Below are 20,531 nucleotides of genomic sequence, written 5' to 3' on the forward strand. Positions count from 1 at the left end.
AGCGAATCCTTAACAGCAGCGCAGCAGAACTCCCTGCCATTGGCAGGCAACGAAAATGGGCTCCAGCACGAGGGTTTTGCTTCTAATGAAACTGTGCAGCGATATTGCGTTGCAATTCGTTTCCACTGCTGCACAGCATGCAGCATGCAGCATGCACCTTTGCGAACCAAACGAAATTGATTGCAAAACATTCCACAGTGCATTGTGTGGAGAGAGAGTCTGTATGTAGAGGTGTGGGTAGGTGCAGTGGTCCTTCTTCCTGCCCCATACACCCCGCTCCATCTTTATTCTTTTTTAATTTACTTGCCTCCATTGTGATACCTGAAAGAAAGGCTTTGCGGCACTCGCAGCTTCCGAAACACTTTCAAATCGATTGTGGCTCAATGTTAGCTAATTGATAGCGTTATCCGATACTAGTAGCTGTTCCGGAACACAACTGCACAGATACTGCACAAATTTCGACAGAGTCCGAAACTCTTTTCTCTTGCTGCGCTGCGAACAGAGGAGAGGGCGCAGAGGGCACAACAAATTGATACAGCAAATGCAACACACGGTTCCCCACATTCGAGTGATGTGAGAGAGCTGTGGAATCAGGGGCTTAGATTCCCCCATTTTCGTGGGGAGGGAAGCTTGTGGAAGGTTTTAGTTTTCAGGCCAGCTAAAATGAAGGCTGGACAAGTTTTTGGACAGGTTTGCGGAAAGTTAGCGAGAAGTTAGGCGAAAACCAAGGCCAAGGCTGCTGTCAGAATTTCAAAAACTATAGGAAGCAGGCGGGTGGTTGTGTGGGTTGGGCTAGTGGATGGGCGGCAGGGCGTTGGATGGCAGAGAATTAAGCTGATGGCGTGTCCGAGTCCGGGAGGCTGAGACCTCGGAAATTCGCCAATTATCCAGCTGAAATGGGAACAGAAAACAACGGCAGGAGACAACTGTATGAACTGGAGTGAAAGAGTTGCCAATTAAATAACTTAAAAGGGCGGAATATCATGAGTTCTGGGCTGTGGCCTTGGCTTCGGCTTCAGCTTCGGCTCCTCCTTCAGCTCATCGTTTTTGCTCCTTCCCCATGGGACTGAAATTTTTCTTTGCTATTTATTCCCATTGCACCTTGAGGAGGTTATTTATATTTTTCTTCATTTATTAACCTTTAGTTTTCGTTTCCTATTTGCACAGCTGCACTGAAATGTGAGCAATGCACTGGGGGGAATTCTTTTCATTAAAAAATGCTGCGACAAAGCTGAGAATTTTCTATATTTGTGCTGCTTCCCTTTTGGTTCGGTTGCGTCCTACTCCTCCTGTTCCTGATGCCTCTGCTCCAGTTTATGCATTGAAGGATCGCAACATCGCGATGTACGACATGGCCGAGCGAACAATCTGCAAAGAAATGTCATACAGGAAATAATGATTGCTTTGGGATCATCTGCTGGCCACAGATAGTTGCTACGCACCGCTGAAAAGGTGGCCATGCTGGCCTCGAAGAAGTAACCCTTCATCTGGCATGAGCGCTGGGCCCGCATCGCCACAATGAGCAGGGCCCGCTTGGTGGACGGCGCAAAGTCCGGCCAGTTGCTCTCGTAGATGCCGTCGCCAAAGTCCAGGCTGGCCTTCTTGATGTTCTCGCCGCAGGTCGAGTAGATGAAGAGGGCGATCAGCAGGGAGCCCACGAAGGCGATAAAGTAGAGGCTCTGTGGCTTCGGGAACAGATCGGCCACCTGGAAGCCGATGAAGCAAATCTGCAGAGCCGACAGAAAGAACTGCAGAAAGATCAGCGGCCGGTAGTGATCGGCAATGAAATCGGCTATCCTCAGACCCTTCTGGTGCAGCAACAGCACCTGGACCAATGCCTCCAGCTCCGCACGGGGATCCGCCTCGCCCATGGCCGGCAGATGAATGAGCCGGTGCCGGGCAATCTTGAAGATGGCGCAAACGTTGTACGTGAAAAAGCAGAGGAGTGTGTCCACGCACAGGGCCATGGTCACGGCACTGTAGCTGGCCATCACGTTCCACAGGTAGGTGGGCACGAAGAACCACATCACCTGGTAGTCGTACGGATAGACACCCATGTGGGGCAGCTCCAGATGCAGCTTGCTGCCATCGCCCCCATCCCGCAGCAGGGCCAGGGACATGGTCACGAACGGCTTGATGGCCGCAAAGATGCCCGCCAAGCCGAAGCAGCGCGCATAGGCGAGGCTCAGCATCTGATCGCTGCGATTCTCGGCGTCGACAATCTCCCTGGCCTCCGGCCACACGTTGATCTCTGATGGAGAGATGCGCTCTAGCAGCAATTTCGTTCAGACCAAACTTCAAACTTCAGACTTACCCCTCTCCAGGATGCCCCTGATGTGGTAGATCATGCCCACGAACTGCTTGCGGTGGTAGACGAACAGCAGGTACTTGACCAGCGTCAGCATGCTGGCGAAGGTGGAGCCCAGCGTGTCTGAGAGCAGACTCACCTCGGTTATGTTCTCCCTGGCGGACAGGTACATGGGCAGCATAAAGGCGAACAATGGTCCCATGGTCACGAACGTGACCAGGTGGCGATCGTTGGCCGTCGTGGGGCTCCACAGATCGATGCCCATCAGGCGGTAGACGAGTATCTGCACACGCAGCGAGTTGGTCTCGTCCAGCTTAGCCATCTTGGGCGATTATAGCCAGACAACTGGCATGCAATCGGCTTATATACCACACATGCCAGAGCCAAGGCCAGAGCAGGAGCTAAAGCCTACAACCAGCCCCTAGTTCGGGCAGATGGGCGTGCCCCTTGCTGCTGGCATGTCAGGGCGGAATCTGTAATTTTCATTCTTTCTTTTTGATTTTTTGCTGTTGTTTGGCGCTTGCCTTTGTTTCGGATGGGAGCGATGTGGGTGAAGGATTTGCAGGTAAAATTTTGCTTGTGTGGGGGCGGTGTGGAGGGCGGATATGTGTGCAGGCACAGCGCCCAAATGCCATTCATGGCACTAATTACACATTTTTTGTTTAGAAAAAAAATAGGGTAGCATATTTCTAGCCAGATGTATGCGACGCAGAAGAGAAGGGCCATTCACCATCCGAGTAGGATCTGTAAATGTAGAAGTCAGAGTCGTTCGTCCGACTCTATATTTCTATGAAGAAAAGGCCATCAAATTAAATATTTCTCCCAAAGAAACTACAACCAAACTCAACCATTAAAGTGAATCGAAAATATTTAGCACAATTTTAATGCAATGCAGTTGAAAGGGTATATAAAGATTCGGCCTTACACTCTATTCCTTTTCTTACCCTCCTCTTTTTTGTTCTATTAAATGCATTCCTTTTGCTTTGGTTGCCTTCTTTGGTTGGCAATCTGTAATGCCAGATTTCGGTTCTCATTCTGCGTTCTAATTTTAATGAGTTTTTATTTCAGATTACAAGCACCCAGCCGAATATAGTTGGGGGCAAGAAAGCTGCACTATTTATTTCGCCCGCCTAGTAATTAGATGAGATTTTCCCAGGCTGCCGTTGACATTTGATGGGTCCCCCCATATCCGCATAAATCACTCGAGTTACTACCACGAAGTCTACTAGGCTGAAGCTGCTCTCGATATTTTTAGTTGTCCATTAAAACACGTCCCAGCCTAATTCATAGATCTTAGATATATTGCGTTTCGGTTTGAATTTTAAACTCCGCGTCACTTATATACCATGCGCGAAAGCACAAACATGTGCATTAATAGGTAAAAAGCATGTCAATCTAGGATAAAATCATAAATAATGTTTCAATGGAGCTTGGAACAAAGCATTTAACATCAATTAAAAGAACTAAGGTATACAAAAGTACATACGCATAGAAGAAACTTGGTTGACCAGCAACACTGACGTCACATTTAGTCCAAATTTACGTTTTATACTTTGGCCGCTTTGTTTGAACCTTATTATGTAAGAAATCCAGTAAAAAATAGTTCTGAAACAAAATTTATTGAGGAGTTGGATCAAATTATTTGTTCAGGGCTGAGAGGGCCAACTATCAAGTAATATTAAATTGAATATCAAAATTGACGAATTTCATATCACAAAATATCATGGTATGGCAGCCCGCAGCAACTACGAATTGCACGAGTCTGGCAACGCCACAAGACGACGTCACATTCGTTTTATGTTGTTTTTGTTTGAACCTTAATATGTAAATAAAGCAATAAAAAAGACTTCTGAAGACTTGACAATCTTGTAGACAATTTATGTATCTATCGGATTAAATTATTTGTTTAGGGCTGGGAGTTCCAGCTAGCTAGTAATATTAGTCCGAATATCAAAATCGAGGAATATCAACTTTGAATGTTTTGAAAAAAACAGTCGATACTATCGTAATAGTATCGGGCTCAAATAATTACTAAAAAACCAATGAAACCTTTTAGGAACTTGTCCATTGTAAAAATTAGATGCCAGCTGTCGATTTGTCTACAAATGTGTCTTCGTATTTTATAGCAGCCAATCCAAACATGTCAAAAGTGCAACGATTGTAGTTCGATACTATCATGATAGTCGCAAAACCGTCGATAGTAGAGGCTAGCAGTAAAATATCGATACATCGATAGTGCCCTCGATGGTTTGACACCTCTATTATATAATTATTTTATTCCGTGAAAAACCTGAAAGCTGGAAAGTGAGTAAACGATCCCAAGCATGGAAAATATAGCTAGATAACCCAATTACTTTTTATGCACACCCGCAGCAATGGCTGGTGAAGGCGAGAAACTGACCGGCTTGTCGAAAATATTCAATGGCTCGACCATGAGCGGACGCGCCAATGTGAGTACTCGGCCGCATGCATATGTGGATCTATGCCATCGATGTGTTATGACACCCTCTTGATATTTGGTTGTTGCAGGTGGCCAAGGCTACATATGCTGTGATGGGACTCGTGATTGCCTACCAGATCCTGAAGCCCAAGAAGAAGTAGAGGGCTGCCGTTGCCTCCCTTTGTTTTCTTCTCGTACCAAGTGCTTCTGCAGCCCCAGTCGGACCCCTGGACCGTATGCTCGTGATCCGAACACCAAAGAACGGGCGCCGCAGGATCGAGGCCATGTAATTTCATGTGCAGTGCAAGACCTTGAAGGAATAAATAAGTTGAAAATTTAACACACTGAACAAAATGGCTTATGTAATGATCTCCCACGCCAGGAGGAAAGCCGGATGGTTCGTTCATGGAACTGGCTGAACAAGAACCAATCTCAGCGTGAATGCATTGTGCAAGTCCTCCCCGATATAAGGGTCTGTGCGTCTGTGGTCCACTTTGCCCGTCCGTCTCCAAGGAACTATCTTCCTCTGCTCACTGGTATAACTTCATCTCGCTCTAATTCAGGTCATCCAAGAGGATATACAATATACATACATATGTATGTGCTTGACAGCATCAAAAGCGTACGCTCTTCGTTGCTCTCCCTTCAGAACGACACCTTTACTTTAAGGGAAGAGCATCTGTTCAATGTGAAATTATGAGGAATTCTCCTGTATGTCGGATACACTCTCATCATTCTCCTCTTGGTACATCGTGAATTGAATCCATAATCTTCGAATGGATTCAACGTGAATATCACCGAGAATTCTTCATAGTTTGCGCTTATGCATTTTTCTATAATTAAGCGATTCAAATACTGAACTGCTGGCCTTTGCTTGTTTACCCATTATTCTTACACGAGTTTTGATGTATACCGACCAGATGTGTCCACTTCAATGTGGGAACCTTGCTGCACTTTTGACCCATGCGCCATGCGCCATGCTCTGCTCTGCCCCCTTTATTATTGTATATGTTGAACGATGAGAATTTTCCTAAAGAAATCAAATGTGAAAACAACATATTGGTACATACAGTGTAGGTTAAAAACTTCTTGTTCAACAAATTTTGTTTCGTTGTTTTTTAAGGGTTTTTTTTGTTTTTTTTTTATGTTTTTAAATATTTTATTTAAAGTTTTATTTCATTTCAAACTTGCTTTAAATTTCCCTCATTCATCGGTTGAGGCTAGGGGTTAAGGGGGATCTGGAGCGGGCCCCAGATTTGAATCGTAATTTAAAGATTCCTCGCATTCATTGGTTGAGTGTGTGGAGGGGGGGTCAGGGTATATTTGGGGATCTGGGGCGGGCCCCAGAATTTTTTTTGTAATGTTTTTTTTTTATCGAAATTTCAGTATTGCTAAAAATTAATTTGAATGAATTGAATGTAAAAATGGTTTACATATATTTCGTATAAATATTTCATGTACTGTACTCTTCATTTCTCTCCTATCTGCCTGCCTGCTGGCCGGGCCTATTCCGCGCCTGTCGTCCTTCGGCCGTTTAGCTGACTGTTAATCAGCCCTAACTGGTTTCGTGATGCATTTAAAATATATGTATGTTGTAGGTATAAATTAGTGTTTATATCATTTATCAATTGTATGTATATGCTATGTAATTACCTTTTACATGTGTTGTATAATAGCAAGCGTTTGCTTCGATTTCGGTTTTCTTTCTATATATCTTCCTATATTCCTGTTATCCACTAACTGTTTCGCTTTCCCTTTCTTCTTTTTTTCTGTTTCTGCTTCTGTTTCTTTTCGCTTTTTTTTCCGTGTTATTTTAATAACTAAACTATTTGCCTGGCTTTGCAAATTTCCCATTTTGGGGGCGGGCCTTATGTGAGTGAGAGAGTGATCTTGGGGTGCGTGTGAGTGAGGGAGTAAATGAGTCTGATTGTGTGTGTGTGGACTATTATTTAATATACCGCTATATTCCATTGCTTTTTTTGTATTTCTATTGCAGCGCAGCACAGCAGCAGCGTAGCAAAGTGCGCAGCGCAGTCGCAGTCGCAGTTATTCTGCTTCATTTTTGGTTTTTGTTTTGTTTTTCGTCTATATTTCTACTACATATTTCGCATAGGGATAGTGTCCTTCGTGGCCGGGCCGCAGTGATCTCCTTTGCCGCCCTGGGGAGGTGTGTGCAAGCGTGAGACCTCTGCGGCTCTCCCAGGGATGATGTGTGCGATTATAATCGTTATAATTACTGTTGTATGTGTGTGTGTGGGAAGGGATCTTTTTGTCATTAAAAGTGTTATGGTTTTTTGCCTCTATATATAATATATATATACTCGTATTTCTTGTATATGCATGCGTATTTGTGTTTTTGTGTAGGCCTGTGGTGTGTGAGTGTGTGTGTGTATAGTTAATGCCCATACATAGATCATATCATATCCTTGTTAAGTTATAGTTACAGTTACATAATGAATTACACATTTATATAAATTGTTTAAATTTCATTCTCGTTACGTTACTCTCGTACAGTACAGTACAGCATAAATTACTTTTAACTTTCTGCTCGATTACAGTTCTTTCCGATTACTGGCTGGCGATGTCTGGCAGGTCTGGCTGCGATTGGGAGGTGGATGGTGGCAGCGTTGCCACCCATGTGCGATTTGCGCTGAACACTTTCAATTTAAAGCCTGGATACGGATACCGTTATTCGTTTAGCAATGCTGCCATATTGAGGGGACTTTGGGGTGGATTCTTGTATAACGATCATGATCGGGATCAGGAATTACTCATATGTCTATATAATGCTACATAGAGCCCATCGCTGTTATTTTGTTTTTTTTTTTTGTTCATACATGATTTCTAAAATGTATTTTGTTTGCTTTTACTTGTTTAAACTTAGTTTTGCGCTTAATCAAACTTAAAAGCTTGCCTGCATTTCATTTGTCTCTCTCTCTCTTCGTTTCACTATATATATTCTCTATATATGTATGTAGGTATCATCTCGTGCTCGCTTTCTGGCCACTTTCTTCGTTCTGTCCGTTTTCAGATTTTGGATAGATTAGATAGAGCCCCGGGATACGTTTTGTATATATATATATATAATGTATTATATTGTAGCATAAACATAAATTAGAATTATTAGTGGATTTTTTGTGTGTGTTGCAAAAAAAATTAAACAATATTTATGTATATGTATTATGTATTTATGTATAAAGAAATTAAAGCATACGCAGTGCCAAATGTTCAGTTTGTTGTTGGTTTTCTATCTTTTGTTGGGGGAGGGAGAGGGGGGTTTTTTCTTGATTTTTTTTTTTGGGACGATTTAATGTTGGGTCTGAGCGTTGAGGGGCGGGGCGGGGCGTTGCGGGAGAGAGACTCTACTACAAACAAATAATAAGTAATATAAAAGTAAAAGTAATATTATGTAAATTTGTTTGACAAAAAATACACTCCGCTATTTATGTAAGTATGTATTTATATGAGTTCGTGTTCGTGTGTATGTGTGTGTGTGTGTGTGTGTAATGTATGCGTGTTGTGTGTGTGTTTATATATGTGTTGTTTGTTTAATAAGTAATTCTCTTGCAATTCCTCCATTTTCTATTGCTTTTTCGTGCTCCTGTTCTCCTGTTGCTTCTGCTTCCGTCCTCAATCTTGGTTGTTGCGGCGGTGGCGGTGTGGCGGGAGTTGTAGGAGGGCCAGGGCTGTGTATGGTGGTGGGAGGGGGGAGGGTACCTATCTCTTACTATCTCTGATCTGCATATTCTGTCTTCGTTCCGCCTCTCTTCCCTGAGGACCTCCCACAATCATCAAAATCAACCTCTGCTGCCGATCCTTCAGCCGATTGGCTGCTCTTCTCGCTAGCTAACGGCATTTATTGCTGCTCTAATTGTCTCGTATAGTTTTGTGTTTCGTGTCTCGCTGTCTGTCCCGTCTCTTCGCTGTTGCCAAATTTCCATTTGGAACGCTTTTCTCTCACTTTGCGGTTGCATTTCTCCCATTTCTCGTTCACTCTTGAGTACTGTTTTCTTTTCTCTAGTTTGCTTTCTTCTCTAGCGGTTAATTTTTACCGTCATATTCTTGGCAGCTATGTTTATCTTTTTAGCTTTTTTTTAGCTCTACTCATCTCATCTCTCCTCTCTCTCTCTCGCTCTCTTTGTCGCTTTTACTCCCGCGTCTCCTTGCTTTATTGAACACGAACACGCACACGCACATGCTCTTCTCTCACTTTTTCTCTTACGCTTTCGCTAGTATCTGTTGTAGTTTGTGTTATTAACTTTGATTTCGTTACCACTCTGTTCACTTTTTACTTTAACTCTTTGCTTTACGTTTAGTTTAATGGATAAGTAAATATTTTCTCCTCTCTGCTTTCACTTCTATCGGTTCCAACATTCGTTATTATTCCTTTCCTTTCGTTTCTTTTTGTTTCTTTTTTTTGCTCCTTCGATGCGCGTTCCTTCCTCTATTCCTAGTTTCCTTTATGCCTGTATGCACGTTTGTGTGTGTGGATTTTCTTGAATTGTAGGTGGGGGACTGTGGCTGTGGTTGTGGCCTTGGCTGGGGTCTTCTGGAGTGGGAGTGAGAGTGGTGGTCGTGACGTGGGCGAAGGATTCTGCCCCACTCAGTTGGCGTGCCACTCCCCGCGATTGGCCCCACCACCGGAGCCGGCCGCATTGTTGGCATAATAGGGCTTGCTCAGCTGCGCAGCCGCCGAGCCGACCGCAGAGCCGGTTGATCCGCCACCCACCGCTCCTCCTGGTCCACCATTGCCACTGCCGTTGCCGCCCGGCGGTCCAACTGGCGCATTGCCATTGCCACCGGCACTGCCGGCACCACCGCCAACGCCACCGCATTGGCCGCCCACTCCTCCATTGCCGCCGGTCACCTGCCGCATGTTTTGGGCGCGCTGCGCCGCTGCTGCCGCCTGATCCCGCTGCTGCTGTTGCTGCTGCTGCTGCTGTTGTTGTTGTTGGGGATGCTGCTGCGGATAGTTGTTGGGACGCTGAATGGGCGTGGGGTACCGGCCCTGATTGCCGCCGCTTTGTCCCACGCTGCCAACACCATTTCCGCCACCATTGCCGCCTCCACCGCCGTTGCCACCAACCACCTGGGAGCCGCCACCGTTGCCACTACCACTGCCTACGGCCCCGCTGCCACGTCCGCCTAGGGCGTTCATGTTGGGTCCGTTGCCGCCATTACCTCCCTGCTGGCGCTGCTGCTGTTGCTGCTGAGATTGTTGTTGCTGCTGCTGCTGCTGCTGCTGCTGCTGTTGCTGTTGCTGCTGCTGCTGCTGCTGCTGCAGCACCTGGTTTTGCAGATCCCACTGCAAGATGGAAAGAGGGGAATCGAAGTGTGAGCATCATTCTGGCTGGGGGATCGAGAAGTAACACTTACAGCGCCGTAGTTCTTGTGGTGCGGCGGACTGGGCTGCGACTGGACCTGTTTGGCCAGGCCGAGACTCATGTCAGCACTCAGTGGACTCTTCAGCTGTCGGCCCATCTTCAGGGTGAGACAAGACACAGTTTGGGCATTATTGGGAGGCGGATGGCTTAGCGACCAAAGACTATATCTACGAGTATTTTTATCTATAGCTAAAAGCGTGACATGTCACAGATCTACTAGAAGGGATTTCAACTATGCAATCTGATCTGCTTCTAAACAAATATCTTGTGATGTCTGTTCTGATATGGGGGATGATTGAGAGATCGATACGCACTTCAAAACTGAGGGAATACCTTACACAGGGAAAATACTGACTGGTGGGCCCCATCGATTGCCCGTCACCTTCATCTTTGGCCATGGAAATGCCGGCGAATCCCTCTGGTAAACGTCTGGAAAGAGCAACGCCAACGCCAACGGATTCCCTCTGCACCAACGACAGCCATATTTGGCTTCCATTGGCATTGGCATTATCCATTTGATAAACGATTTTCTTGATTCTAAGTTCTTGATTTTCCTTATTATCTTGATTGTCTTGATTTTCTTGATTTTCTTGATTTTCTTGATCGCCCGACTCTGCCATCTGATCTGATCGGATCTGATGGATAGGTTGGTTATACGCTATAATGAACGGGTGTGTACATGTATGGGTGTTGGGATGACTTGAACCTCTCATCTACCACTGACTCTTATCTGTAGGTGTATTTGTGAGTGTCCTTACCGAGTCCTGCATATGCCCCTGTCCCTGGCTGCTCTTCAGGTAGGCCGCTCCGGGCGTGGGTCCGCCGCGGTACTGATTGATATTGGCCGCCGTCAGCAGCGGTGAGTTCATGAACTGCGTATTAAAATTGCCCATCGTGTGCTGCGACTGGGGGCCGCCTGGAGGTCCATTGGAGCCGGGCGGACCGCCCTGATGGCCACCGTACATGCCGGCGGCTGTAGCCAGGCCGTAGCTCTGCGCACCGCCATTGCCCTGCGGCGGGGGTCCACCATAAAACTGGGGGCCACTGGGACCGCCTGGCGCCGAATTCGAGTAGTAGCTGTTGGACTGGAGCTGATGGGCGCCCGGCGGGGGGCCACCCTGGCCCGGATGCTGGGGCGGCGGGCCGGGATAAAGATTCATATACTGCTGGGTGGTGGCATAGGGGCCGGGGCCACCGCCGCTGCCCGCCGACTTTGAGCCTATGGCCCCGATGGGCTGCTGGCTGGCTTGAGGCGGCTTGGCCGCTCCCGAGGACATCATGGAGTTGCTGTTAGATGAGATGATGGTAACCGCTGCGTTCGGATTGCTCAGCTGCTGCGAGTTGGGCTGGCCGAAGGGGCCGACCGATGGGCCGCCGGGTCCGCCGCCCAAACGGAACTGCGACGACAGATTGGAGTACATGTCGGGTGTGGGCGCCGTCTGGGGCATGTTGCCGCCATGGGCCGTCTGCATGGCGTACGCATTGACATTGAAGGGGCCACCGGCTGCTGCCGCTGCCGCCGCTGCGGCCGCATAGTGGCCCGGGAAGCTGTGTGCGGCCGCTGCCGCCGAGTAGGCGGGCGAGCGGCTCGAATGATCGTGCGAATGGAATGGAGCATACAGATTGCCGCCCTGCGACGGTGGCGGCGGCGGTGGCATCTGCGACGAATTGAATACCACGGCCGGCGGGCTGGGAATCGTTGGAATGCCGCCGACACCGAACTGCGGCGACGCCTGGTAGAACGGTTGCTGCTGCTGGTGCTGCTGATGCTGCGAGTGTTGCTGCTGGGAGTGCTGCTGCTGCTGTTGGCTGGGGGGCGGAGACATGCCCAGGTACTTCTGCTGCTTGGCCTTCTGGTGCTGCTGCTGCTGGGGACTGGGATAGTCCTCCTGCTGGAACTGCTGGTCCAGGGAGCCGCCATCAAAGGGCGATCCATGGCCGCCATAGCCATGCACACCCGGCACGGGCCCCGGCGAGGACAGCGCATGGTGCTGATGGTGCTGGGCCTGCTGCTGCTGGTGGTGGTGGCTCTGCATGTGCACTGCTGAGACCGCATAGTGGGGCATCTGTTGCTGGTGCTGCTGGGAGGCAGCCACCGCCGCTGCCACAAACGAGGCGGCACTCATGTGGCTGCTACTGTCGTCGCCCCCCTGGGGCTGCAGCACAGATTGTTGCTGTTGCACCGCCTGCTGCTGTTGCTGCTGCTGGGCCTGCTGTTGCTGTTGCTGCACCTGCTGCTGGACCTGCAGCGGTTGTTGCTGGACGAGCGACTGCTGCTGCTGCTGTTGTTGTTGCTGCTGCTGCTGGGCCATGACCTGCTGCTGGCCCAAGGGCAGGGCCTGCTGTTGCTGCTGCACCTGCGAGGGCGATGGCCCGTCCGACATGGGTGTGGCCGACTCCCACACCTTTTTCACGCTGGCTATCTTCATATTGAGATCGGCCGTTGAATTGTTTTGCTGCTGCTGCTGCTGTGCCGCCTGCTGCTGCTGCTGCTGCTGGTGCTGCTGATGCTGCTGGCTGGCGGCGGCCTTGTCCATGGTATCCACCTTGAGGGGCGAGGGATCATCTCCGAAGGTGAAGCCTAACTTCATGTCCTGCGCCTCATCGCCGGCTCCCGTGGCGGACTTGCCGCCGAAGCTCATCTGGGACAAGGCACTGGAGAGGCTGTCCACCGTAGAGTCGCCCGATAGCTGGCTGTTGTTGGGCTTGATGACCACAGCCGCTGCGACCGCCTGCTGCTGTTGCTGCACCTGCTGCTGCTTGTACGTTGAGTTCTCAAAGATGATCGTGTTGACGGGCGCACCGTCGATCAGAAGAGTGGCTCCTCCCTGGCCACCGGGTACTGTGCCCGGACCAGAGCCGGGACCCCCACCCAGGCTGACGGCCACCAGTGGCGATTTCTCGCTGATGGCCGCCAGCAGTTTGATGACCTTCTCGCCGCCGCCACCGCCGCCGCCGCCGCACGGACCGCCGATGACCGAGACGGATGAGGGGTCGCCGCCGGCCTTTTTCTTTTCGAGCAGATCGGCCGAGCAGGCCAATGATGAGGGGGAGCCGCCTGTTGCGGCGCTGGTCAGGGCCGTGGGCGCTCCTCCTGCCGCGGTGGCAGCCAGTCCGGGAGGCATGCGCGCCGGCGAATCCTTTTGCGCCTCCTCCTTGACCAGGGCAGTGTGCTGGCTGTGGCTGTGACTGTGGCTGGGGGCTGAAGTGGCAGTCTTGCAGTCCTTCTCCTCGCCTACGCCTCCGCAGGCCTCCTTCTCCTCCTTGGCCATGTGCTTGCTTTTGTCCGCCGGATCTGCCTCCGACTCTGAGCTGCGCTTGCCGTACTCCTCGTAGCCGAGGCGTCCATACGAGCGTCCAGCACCTCCAGCATTGCCACCGGATCCAGTGCGCGGCTACCGGACGTCGATACCCAGGCGCTGAGACGGCTCCTCCTCCGGTGCTTAGTCCACCGCGTCCGCGCCGTGAGGGTTCACCGCGCGGCGAGAAGCCGGCCTTGTTGGCCGACGGCTGTCCCGCTGGATCCTCCGGACGGCGTCGTGCTGCGCCAGTACCACCTCCTCCTCCTCCTCCGCCACCGCCACTGCTGTAGCAGTCTTCATCCACGTCCTCCGAGTGCTCCGATTGCTCGCCGCCACTGCCGTAGTAGCGTCTGCCAGCTGCACCGCTGCTGCGGCTGCTGCTGCCCCAGTCGCTGCCGCTCCTCTGTCCGCCGCGATAGCTGCCACTTCCGACAGTTGCTGCTTGTGCTCCTCCACCAGCGCTGGCCGCATAGCTGCGTGAACTGCCGCCACGTCCCCCGACAGCGCCGCCGCCGCCACCTCCTCCTCTGGGACTGGGCCGCTTGCCGGCGACGGCACCTGGGTGCGCCTTGTCCTCATCTAGCTGCTGCTTGCTGCCAGACGCCGCCTGCTGCTTGGCCTTGTCGCCATCGCCATCGGGCTTCTCCTCCGACTTGTCGTCGGACTTCTCCAGCGGCTCCACGCTGCGGCGCAGGATCTGCGTGGGCATGATCTCTGCAGTTGCGGGCTTGTGCAGCGACGGGGAGGCAGGCAGCAGTTGCTTCTGCTGCTGCTGCTGGCCACCAACGGCACCAGGGGCCATGGCCTCTTCGCTGAGGCTGGGCTGACGGGCCGGACGCTGCAGGATCTTGATCTGCACGGACGAGTCGTGGCTGTGGGTGGATGAGAAGCTCTCGTCGCGATGCCTGTGGTGCACCTTCTGCTCGGCATCGGTCTGCTCGGCCCAGGAGGAGCACGAGCCCAGGCTCAGGATGGCGCATTCCTCGCCACCGGTCGACGACGAGACGCTTGTCTTGCGATGCGAATTCTCCGAAATGCTGCGCGGCAACGACTGCACCTGACTCCTGTACTCCTGCTGTCCCCGGGTGAACCGCTGCTGTTGCTGCTCGATGGTCAGTGCCTCCTGCTCCTCTCGGGCACTGGAGCTGTCGTGACGATTGCGTCCGAAGCCGCCGCCGCCGCCCCCACCAGCGGCTCCTCCACCGGGAGCACCGCGTTGAGCATAGCCGCCGCGTCCCCCTCCACCGCTGGCAACGGTACCAGCCACCGCTCCTCCTCCTCCGCTGGCAGAACCCACGCCACCCTTCTGCAGGTAGCGCGAATTGCTGTCGAAGGCACTGCTGGCCGAGGCGCTCTTCTCCAGGCGTGGCTGCTGCTGCTGTTGCTGCTGGGCCTGCTGTTGCTGCTGCTGCTGTTGCTGCTGGCGCTGGAAACGTGGTGGTAAATTCGATTGAAAGTGGGTAAGGAACACGCCCTTCTGGCCGTATTCGCCGCCAGCCGGCGTGCCAGAACTTGACACGCCGCCGCCACCGCCTCCCCCGGCAGTCACGGGACTCACACCGCTCCCCAGGCTGGAGATGCTGCCGCGTGGACGACGATGCTGGCCTCCGCCCTCATCCTCACTGACATTGCCCAGCGGGGCGGAAAGGGACTGCGCTTCATTCGAGGAGACAGACCCCGATGAGGAGGCGGGTCCGTCGCCAGCCAGAGCCGCCGCCGCTGCCTTCTTGCTGTTCATTTTCATTTCGAGCTCCTGCAGCTTCTTGGCCGCCGCCTGTTTTCGCTCCATTTCGCGACGCTCCTCCTCTTCCTTGCGCTGCTTTACGCGCTCATAGACACTGGCGTCCAGGGCAATGCCGCCGGCCACTGGTGCCCCAACATTACCAGAACTGCCGCGATGTCCGTTCTGTTGTCGCATGTCCTGCTGCTGTTGCTGCTGCTGCTGGGACTGTTGCTGCTGCTGCTGCTGGTCCAAACCCCCGTCTGGGAGGGACTCGCGTTCGCTGCTATCCTTGCCACGCTGCCAGCCGACCGAGGCGGGGGCCATCTTGCCCGCCAATACTGAGGAGGCAGCTGTGGAGGCTTGGGATTGGGATTGGCCCTGCTGCTGGTGCTGGTGTTGGTGCTGCTGCTGCTGCTGTTTGCCAGTTCCACTATGGAGATGATCCTCTGGGGGGGATTCGTCGTCCGAGAATGTCAACTTCTTGGTATAATCAATATCATCCTGCTTTGTCCAGCTGTCGTCCTTGGCTATCGCATTCAAGCGCTCCAGATCCTCCTCCCGGATAATGGGTCGCTGCATTTGGGCCACTTCCGGCTCCACCACATAGTCCTTCTCCTTGCGTCCCCCACCGTTTGCCTGCTGCTGCACCTGATGCTGTTGGGGTGGCGTCGCTGTGCCCATGCCCTGTGGGGGCGAGGCAGAAGCCGCCGGACGCTTCGGTATAGCGCTGGCCGCACGAAAACCGCCCACGGCCGGGGAGGCGGACCGTCCCCCAAGGATGCCGTTCTGGTAGTGGGTGGGCAGACCCGATTCGGAGCCGCCCGCGAGAATGGAGGCCACCGTGGTGGCCATGGATCCGCCGACACCCATGCCCAGGCCGCCGGCAACCACCGCCGATGTGGGCATTGGTGCACCGCTGCGCATAAACGAGGGCATCAGCGAGAGTATGGGCAGGGGAACGGCTCCTCCGTTCCCTGATCCTCCGCCGCCGCCGCCAGGTGTACCGCCGCTGCCGCCGTTGCCAGCGATCTGATGGTGGCCCTGGCCCTGCTGGCTCATCGCCAGGTCCGAGTTTGCCGCCGCCGCAGCAGCGGCTGCAGCAGCTCCCTTGGCTGCCTTCTCCTGCTGCTGCAGCCAGGTAGCCGTATCGTTCTGTGGCCGCAGGCTCATCTCGCCCAGATCCATGCCACCGGCGCCACCGCCGACGTCGTCGCTGCCATCTCTGTAGTCGCGATGCGAGTGGTGCGATCCCCCGCCATACTGACGTCCCTGGCCCTGGCCCTGGTGGTAGTCCCGATGGTGCGACGACTGTTGCTGATGATGCTGCTGCTGGTTGTGGTGCTGGTGCTGCTGATGGTGGTGCGAGTGGTGCGAGTGATGATGGTTCTGCTGGATTGAGCTCGAATGATGCGCCTGGTTCTGGTAGTGTCCCTTGCCCGACTGCGCTCCCCCCGATCCGGGTCCGGCACCGCTCGATCCGCCGCCGCCACCGCTTCCGCCGCTGCCAACTGTGCCGTCCAGTGTGGGGAACTCGTATTGGAATTGCGGACTCTGATAGTGGGGCACCACCTGCTGCTGCTGATGATGCTGGGGCTGGCGACCAAAGTGCTGGCCCCTCTCGTGTCCTGTCGTTATGGCAGACCATGACTTGGGTGAGTTGAGCGAATGGCCACCGCTGCCAGCTGCTGAACCTCCTCCTCCTCCGCTGCCGCCCGGTCCGACTGCCGAGTTATTGATGAGTTTGTAGTTTTTGTTGCTATTACTGGGCCCACTGCCACCTCCTCCGCCTCCACCGCCTCCTCCGCTGTGGGTGTGGCTATGCCCAGAGGCACTGTTGCTGCCGCCCCCGGAGGTGGCGTTGTTGTTGCTGCTGCTAGTGCTACTATTGCTGTTGCCGAATTTATTGCCGGCGCTCGTTGAGACGTTGTTGTGGTGGTGATGCTGATGCTGGTGCTGTTGCTGTGAACCTCCTCCTACGCCAGGTGTTGATGAGGCTCCACCGCCTCCAGCTGCTCCTCCACCGACGTTACCGGCAGCGCCTGCTCCTCCTCCTCCGCTGTGGGCAGTGGTGTTGTTGTGGCTATTATTAGATCCTCCTGCTGAGCCTGATCCTGCTGTTATTTAAGATGGGGATACAGATATAAACATAGTGGATATATTCCCTTGCTGCTGCTGCTTTTGCTGCTGCTGCCACTCACCTTCGACTGAGACTAGGAAATTGTTGTTGCTGCTGCTGGTATTGGTCTCGGCCTTCAGGGATGGCAGATTGGCTGGTGGTCGCCTAGCGGACGGCACTTTGCCCAAGATTTGCATACCATGTTTACGAGGCACTTGATTCTTCTGTGCTGATGGTTCACTTGATTCACCCTGCGGAAGGGAGGGAAGGGAGTCATGGAATCAGCGCATATATACATACATATATGGAGGGGACACTATGGAAAGGTGGAGAAATATATATATATATTTACTTACACGACTATTCTTGTACATGCGATTTATATCCAACGCTGTGAATTTGGGCTTGGCATTTCGCTCTCCCCTACTTCCCCCCAGTGTACTCATGCTGCCAATAGATCCTCATTAGCGTTAGCTTCCTTGACGCCGCCGCCGCGTTCCTCGCTCTCTCAATGCGCTGGATCTGGATCTCAATGTAGATGTGGATGTGGATTTATGTCTCTCCTTTGTCGTTGTTGTTGCTTGTGCTTGTGCTCGCACTACTCTCGTTCTCTCTCTCAATATATATATGTAATATCTCCCTTTCTGTCTTACCTTTGGGGATCGTTGATTGGGCAATCTTCTTGCTTCAGTCTTTCTGGTGAGCTGCAGGAGACAGAGAGAGAGAGAGAGAGAGAGTGTGAAAAAGGGAGAGTTTTAGGCCACAATTTGTTTACTGCAATTTTTCCATTGTTGCTTTTGTTTTGATGGACAAACCATCCACCCACCCCCAACGCTCTCGGGCAATGCATTGCACTCCACTCACTGATGCCGAGATGCCACCCTCTCGCACCACCACTTCAACCAAACTAATGTTTGGTGTGAGCAGGCTAGCGCCAGTCTCATTAAAAGCACACGCAACCGAGTCTGCCCAAGGCATGGCGGCAGGCAGAGCAGGACGGCTGTATGCAGTGCTCTCTTTGATTGCTGCCCACACACCACACACACACTCACAAACGACACAGCCAGCACACAGCAGCACAAACTGAGCCGAAGCGGCAACGCATTGGAAAGAAGTATTTGCGGTGGCGTCTTTTAATAATTGGTGGCTGGAGAAGGGGGGTGGAGAACGAACGAACAATGGCTGACAACAACTAAAACAACAGAAACACAAGTTCTCCCCAAAGGCAACAATAGGCGAACATAAAATGTGGCAAACATTTGAAATGTAAGCAATTTTTAGTTTGGTTGCTTTTGTGCGTCGTGGGCCCGGCGGGGACAGGGGATGTACATACATATGTATGTGCAAATGAAACAATAAAATGCTTGGCAACAATTCTTTTTTCTTTTTGTAATAACAACAACCATTCATAAGCGGACAAACTAATACTCGCGCACCCACACACACACACTAGTACACGCGCTCACACACACTCACAAAAACGCAGCGATAGACTGAGACGAGTACGACGCTGAGGATGGCTTTGTTAGTTATTATTTAATCGCTGTATACGGTTTTTTGTTCTTTTCTTTCTTTTTTATTCGCTTGGGTATTTTATTATAACTTTCCTACGCCGACGGTCAGGAGAATAAGGAGCAAAAGAGTGGTTAAACTCATTCTAAAAAGTACCGTATAAATACCGCACTTACACAGACGTACGCACACAGCACTTGGCGTTTGGTTTGTTAGACCGAAAGAGGCAGGGATGAGAGGAGAAAAAAAAGCAGCAAATATGTTTGTTTTCACTTAATTGTTGACTCAAGTAGACAATTTGACCAATCCTTATTACGTATTTATCAAACTACCTATTTTACTTTTGTTTAAAATGTTTCAGTTTGCTTTGCACCATCCATCCAACATGAAGTTTGCCGCTGCTTCTTCTTCACCGTGTGTTTCTTCCTCTTCAGTTTCACACTTCTACACATTTCGCATGTATTGCGTGCGTGTGAGCGGCGTTGCCACATCGCCTCCGAAAAATCGAACCAGATTGACAGCCAAATATAATGAGTGGAGTGGCGTGCAGAACTATACACCTGGCAAATTAATAAATGATTTGATAGCAACGCTTCTGGCGCACCGCACCTTAATTTAGTTTGCAAATAGCTCACAAATTACTCAAGTGTCATGCACCCAGAATGCTCAATAGAATCAATACGGCGTAAACCTGCGGCACCGCCGCCAACTGCAACGCCGGACCACCCTGTGAGAGAGAGCGAGATAACAGGAGAATATCGCTGCTTTGTCGCATACCATACAGTATATTATATTCAATAAAAACGTCTGCACACATTTGTTTTCCCCCCACACATTTAATGCGTATTGACCCCATCGGTTTGGGCGAAAACGGAGCCCAGCCCCACAAAATAATTTCGCCGACGAGCTGACAACCATATTTTCAGGGTTTTCAGCCCGTGCGAAAATTGACAGCAGCAATAAAACGCATACACGTACGTGAGTATGAGAGAACGAGGCAGTTGGCACATAGAGCTTACCCTTTTACACGCAGCGCACACACCACAAACACAGTTCGTTGCTCCTTGGCTCCTTTTTTTTGCACTCTTCTGGCGCTTACTCAGCCCCTGCCGTGTTACCGTGTGTTGGTTGCTGGTTGCACAAAAAAAATGAAAACAAAACGAAATGCTTTGCAGTGCAAACACGTTTCGCTGGGACGCCTTTGTTTAATGCACAAAACGCGCCAGGCGGCTGGCGTTGACAAAATGTTCGATTCTATTTGGATTTAGTAAAATTTCTGTTCCCTCTTCTTCGCACGTTCGTTGTGTTGCGCTGGCTGTGGACTGGCTTTGTCAGCGCACTCACTCTCTCTTTCGCTCTTTTGCTCCCCCTTCTGTTCGGCAATGGGTCGCTGTCGCTTTTTTTTGCAAGTGTATGGATGGGATGGGGAAAATGGTATCGTATCGGATCAGAGGAGGAGGAGAGGCCCAAAGTGTTCGGGATACTCGTTTGAATCACTTTTCTTATGCTTATTTATTGGTGTTTCAGCACACACACGCACGCACGCTCTATTGATTGGCGCCTGATTGCACTAGGCTGCTTTTCAATGAAACTTTGATTATTTATGTTGCGTTCTTTTCACGTAATACGTAATTGTCCATTAGTTTTAAATCGTATGTATTATTTTTTAGCCATTTTGCGGCGGGCGTTGCCATACCATACCATAAATTACTGAACCTGCATGAACTATCGATTGTGCAAATTCAT

At 51.3% G+C, this 20,531-nt stretch overlaps 3 protein-coding genes across 3 annotated transcripts; 1 reads left to right on the top strand and 2 right to left on the bottom strand.

The window, feature by feature from the left end:
* Positions 1–1,121: 1,121 nt before the first annotated feature.
* LOC111066295 (odorant receptor 9a) lies at positions 1,122–2,630 on the bottom strand. The gene is made up of 3 exons (XM_022354775.2): positions 2,315–2,630; positions 1,443–2,251; positions 1,122–1,368 (listed from the first exon to the last, which is right to left on the bottom strand). Exons 1-3 carry the CDS (start codon positions 2,628–2,630, stop codon positions 1,315–1,317), a joined length of 1,179 nt encoding a protein of 392 aa, XP_022210467.1. The 3' UTR covers positions 1,122–1,314.
* A 1,919-nt stretch (positions 2,631–4,549) lies between these two features.
* LOC111066357 (ATP synthase membrane subunit K, mitochondrial) lies at positions 4,550–5,093 on the top strand. The gene is made up of 3 exons (XM_022354897.2): positions 4,550–4,612; positions 4,682–4,758; positions 4,838–5,093. The coding sequence occupies exons 2-3, from the start codon at positions 4,684–4,686 to the stop codon at positions 4,907–4,909; spliced, it is 147 nt and encodes a 48-aa protein (XP_022210589.1). The 5' UTR covers positions 4,550–4,612; positions 4,682–4,683; the 3' UTR covers positions 4,910–5,093.
* Positions 5,094–7,914: 2,821 nt separating this feature from the next.
* On the bottom strand, positions 7,915–20,468 carry LOC111066356 (neurogenic protein mastermind). Its single transcript, XM_041591918.1, is given in 8 exon segments — positions 7,915–10,053; positions 10,125–10,229; positions 10,891–13,527; positions 13,529–15,364; positions 15,398–17,271; positions 17,356–17,524; positions 17,630–17,977; positions 19,805–20,468. Coding segments are annotated over 7 exon segments (7,413 nt in total). The 5' UTR covers positions 17,720–17,977; positions 19,805–20,468; the 3' UTR covers positions 7,915–9,351.
* Positions 20,469–20,531: the final 63 nt, after the last annotated feature.

Source organism: Drosophila obscura, unplaced genomic scaffold (genome assembly GCF_018151105.1).
Source record: "Drosophila obscura isolate BZ-5 IFL unplaced genomic scaffold, ASM1815110v1 contig_165, whole genome shotgun sequence".
Taxonomy (NCBI): domain Eukaryota; kingdom Metazoa; phylum Arthropoda; class Insecta; order Diptera; family Drosophilidae; genus Drosophila; species Drosophila obscura.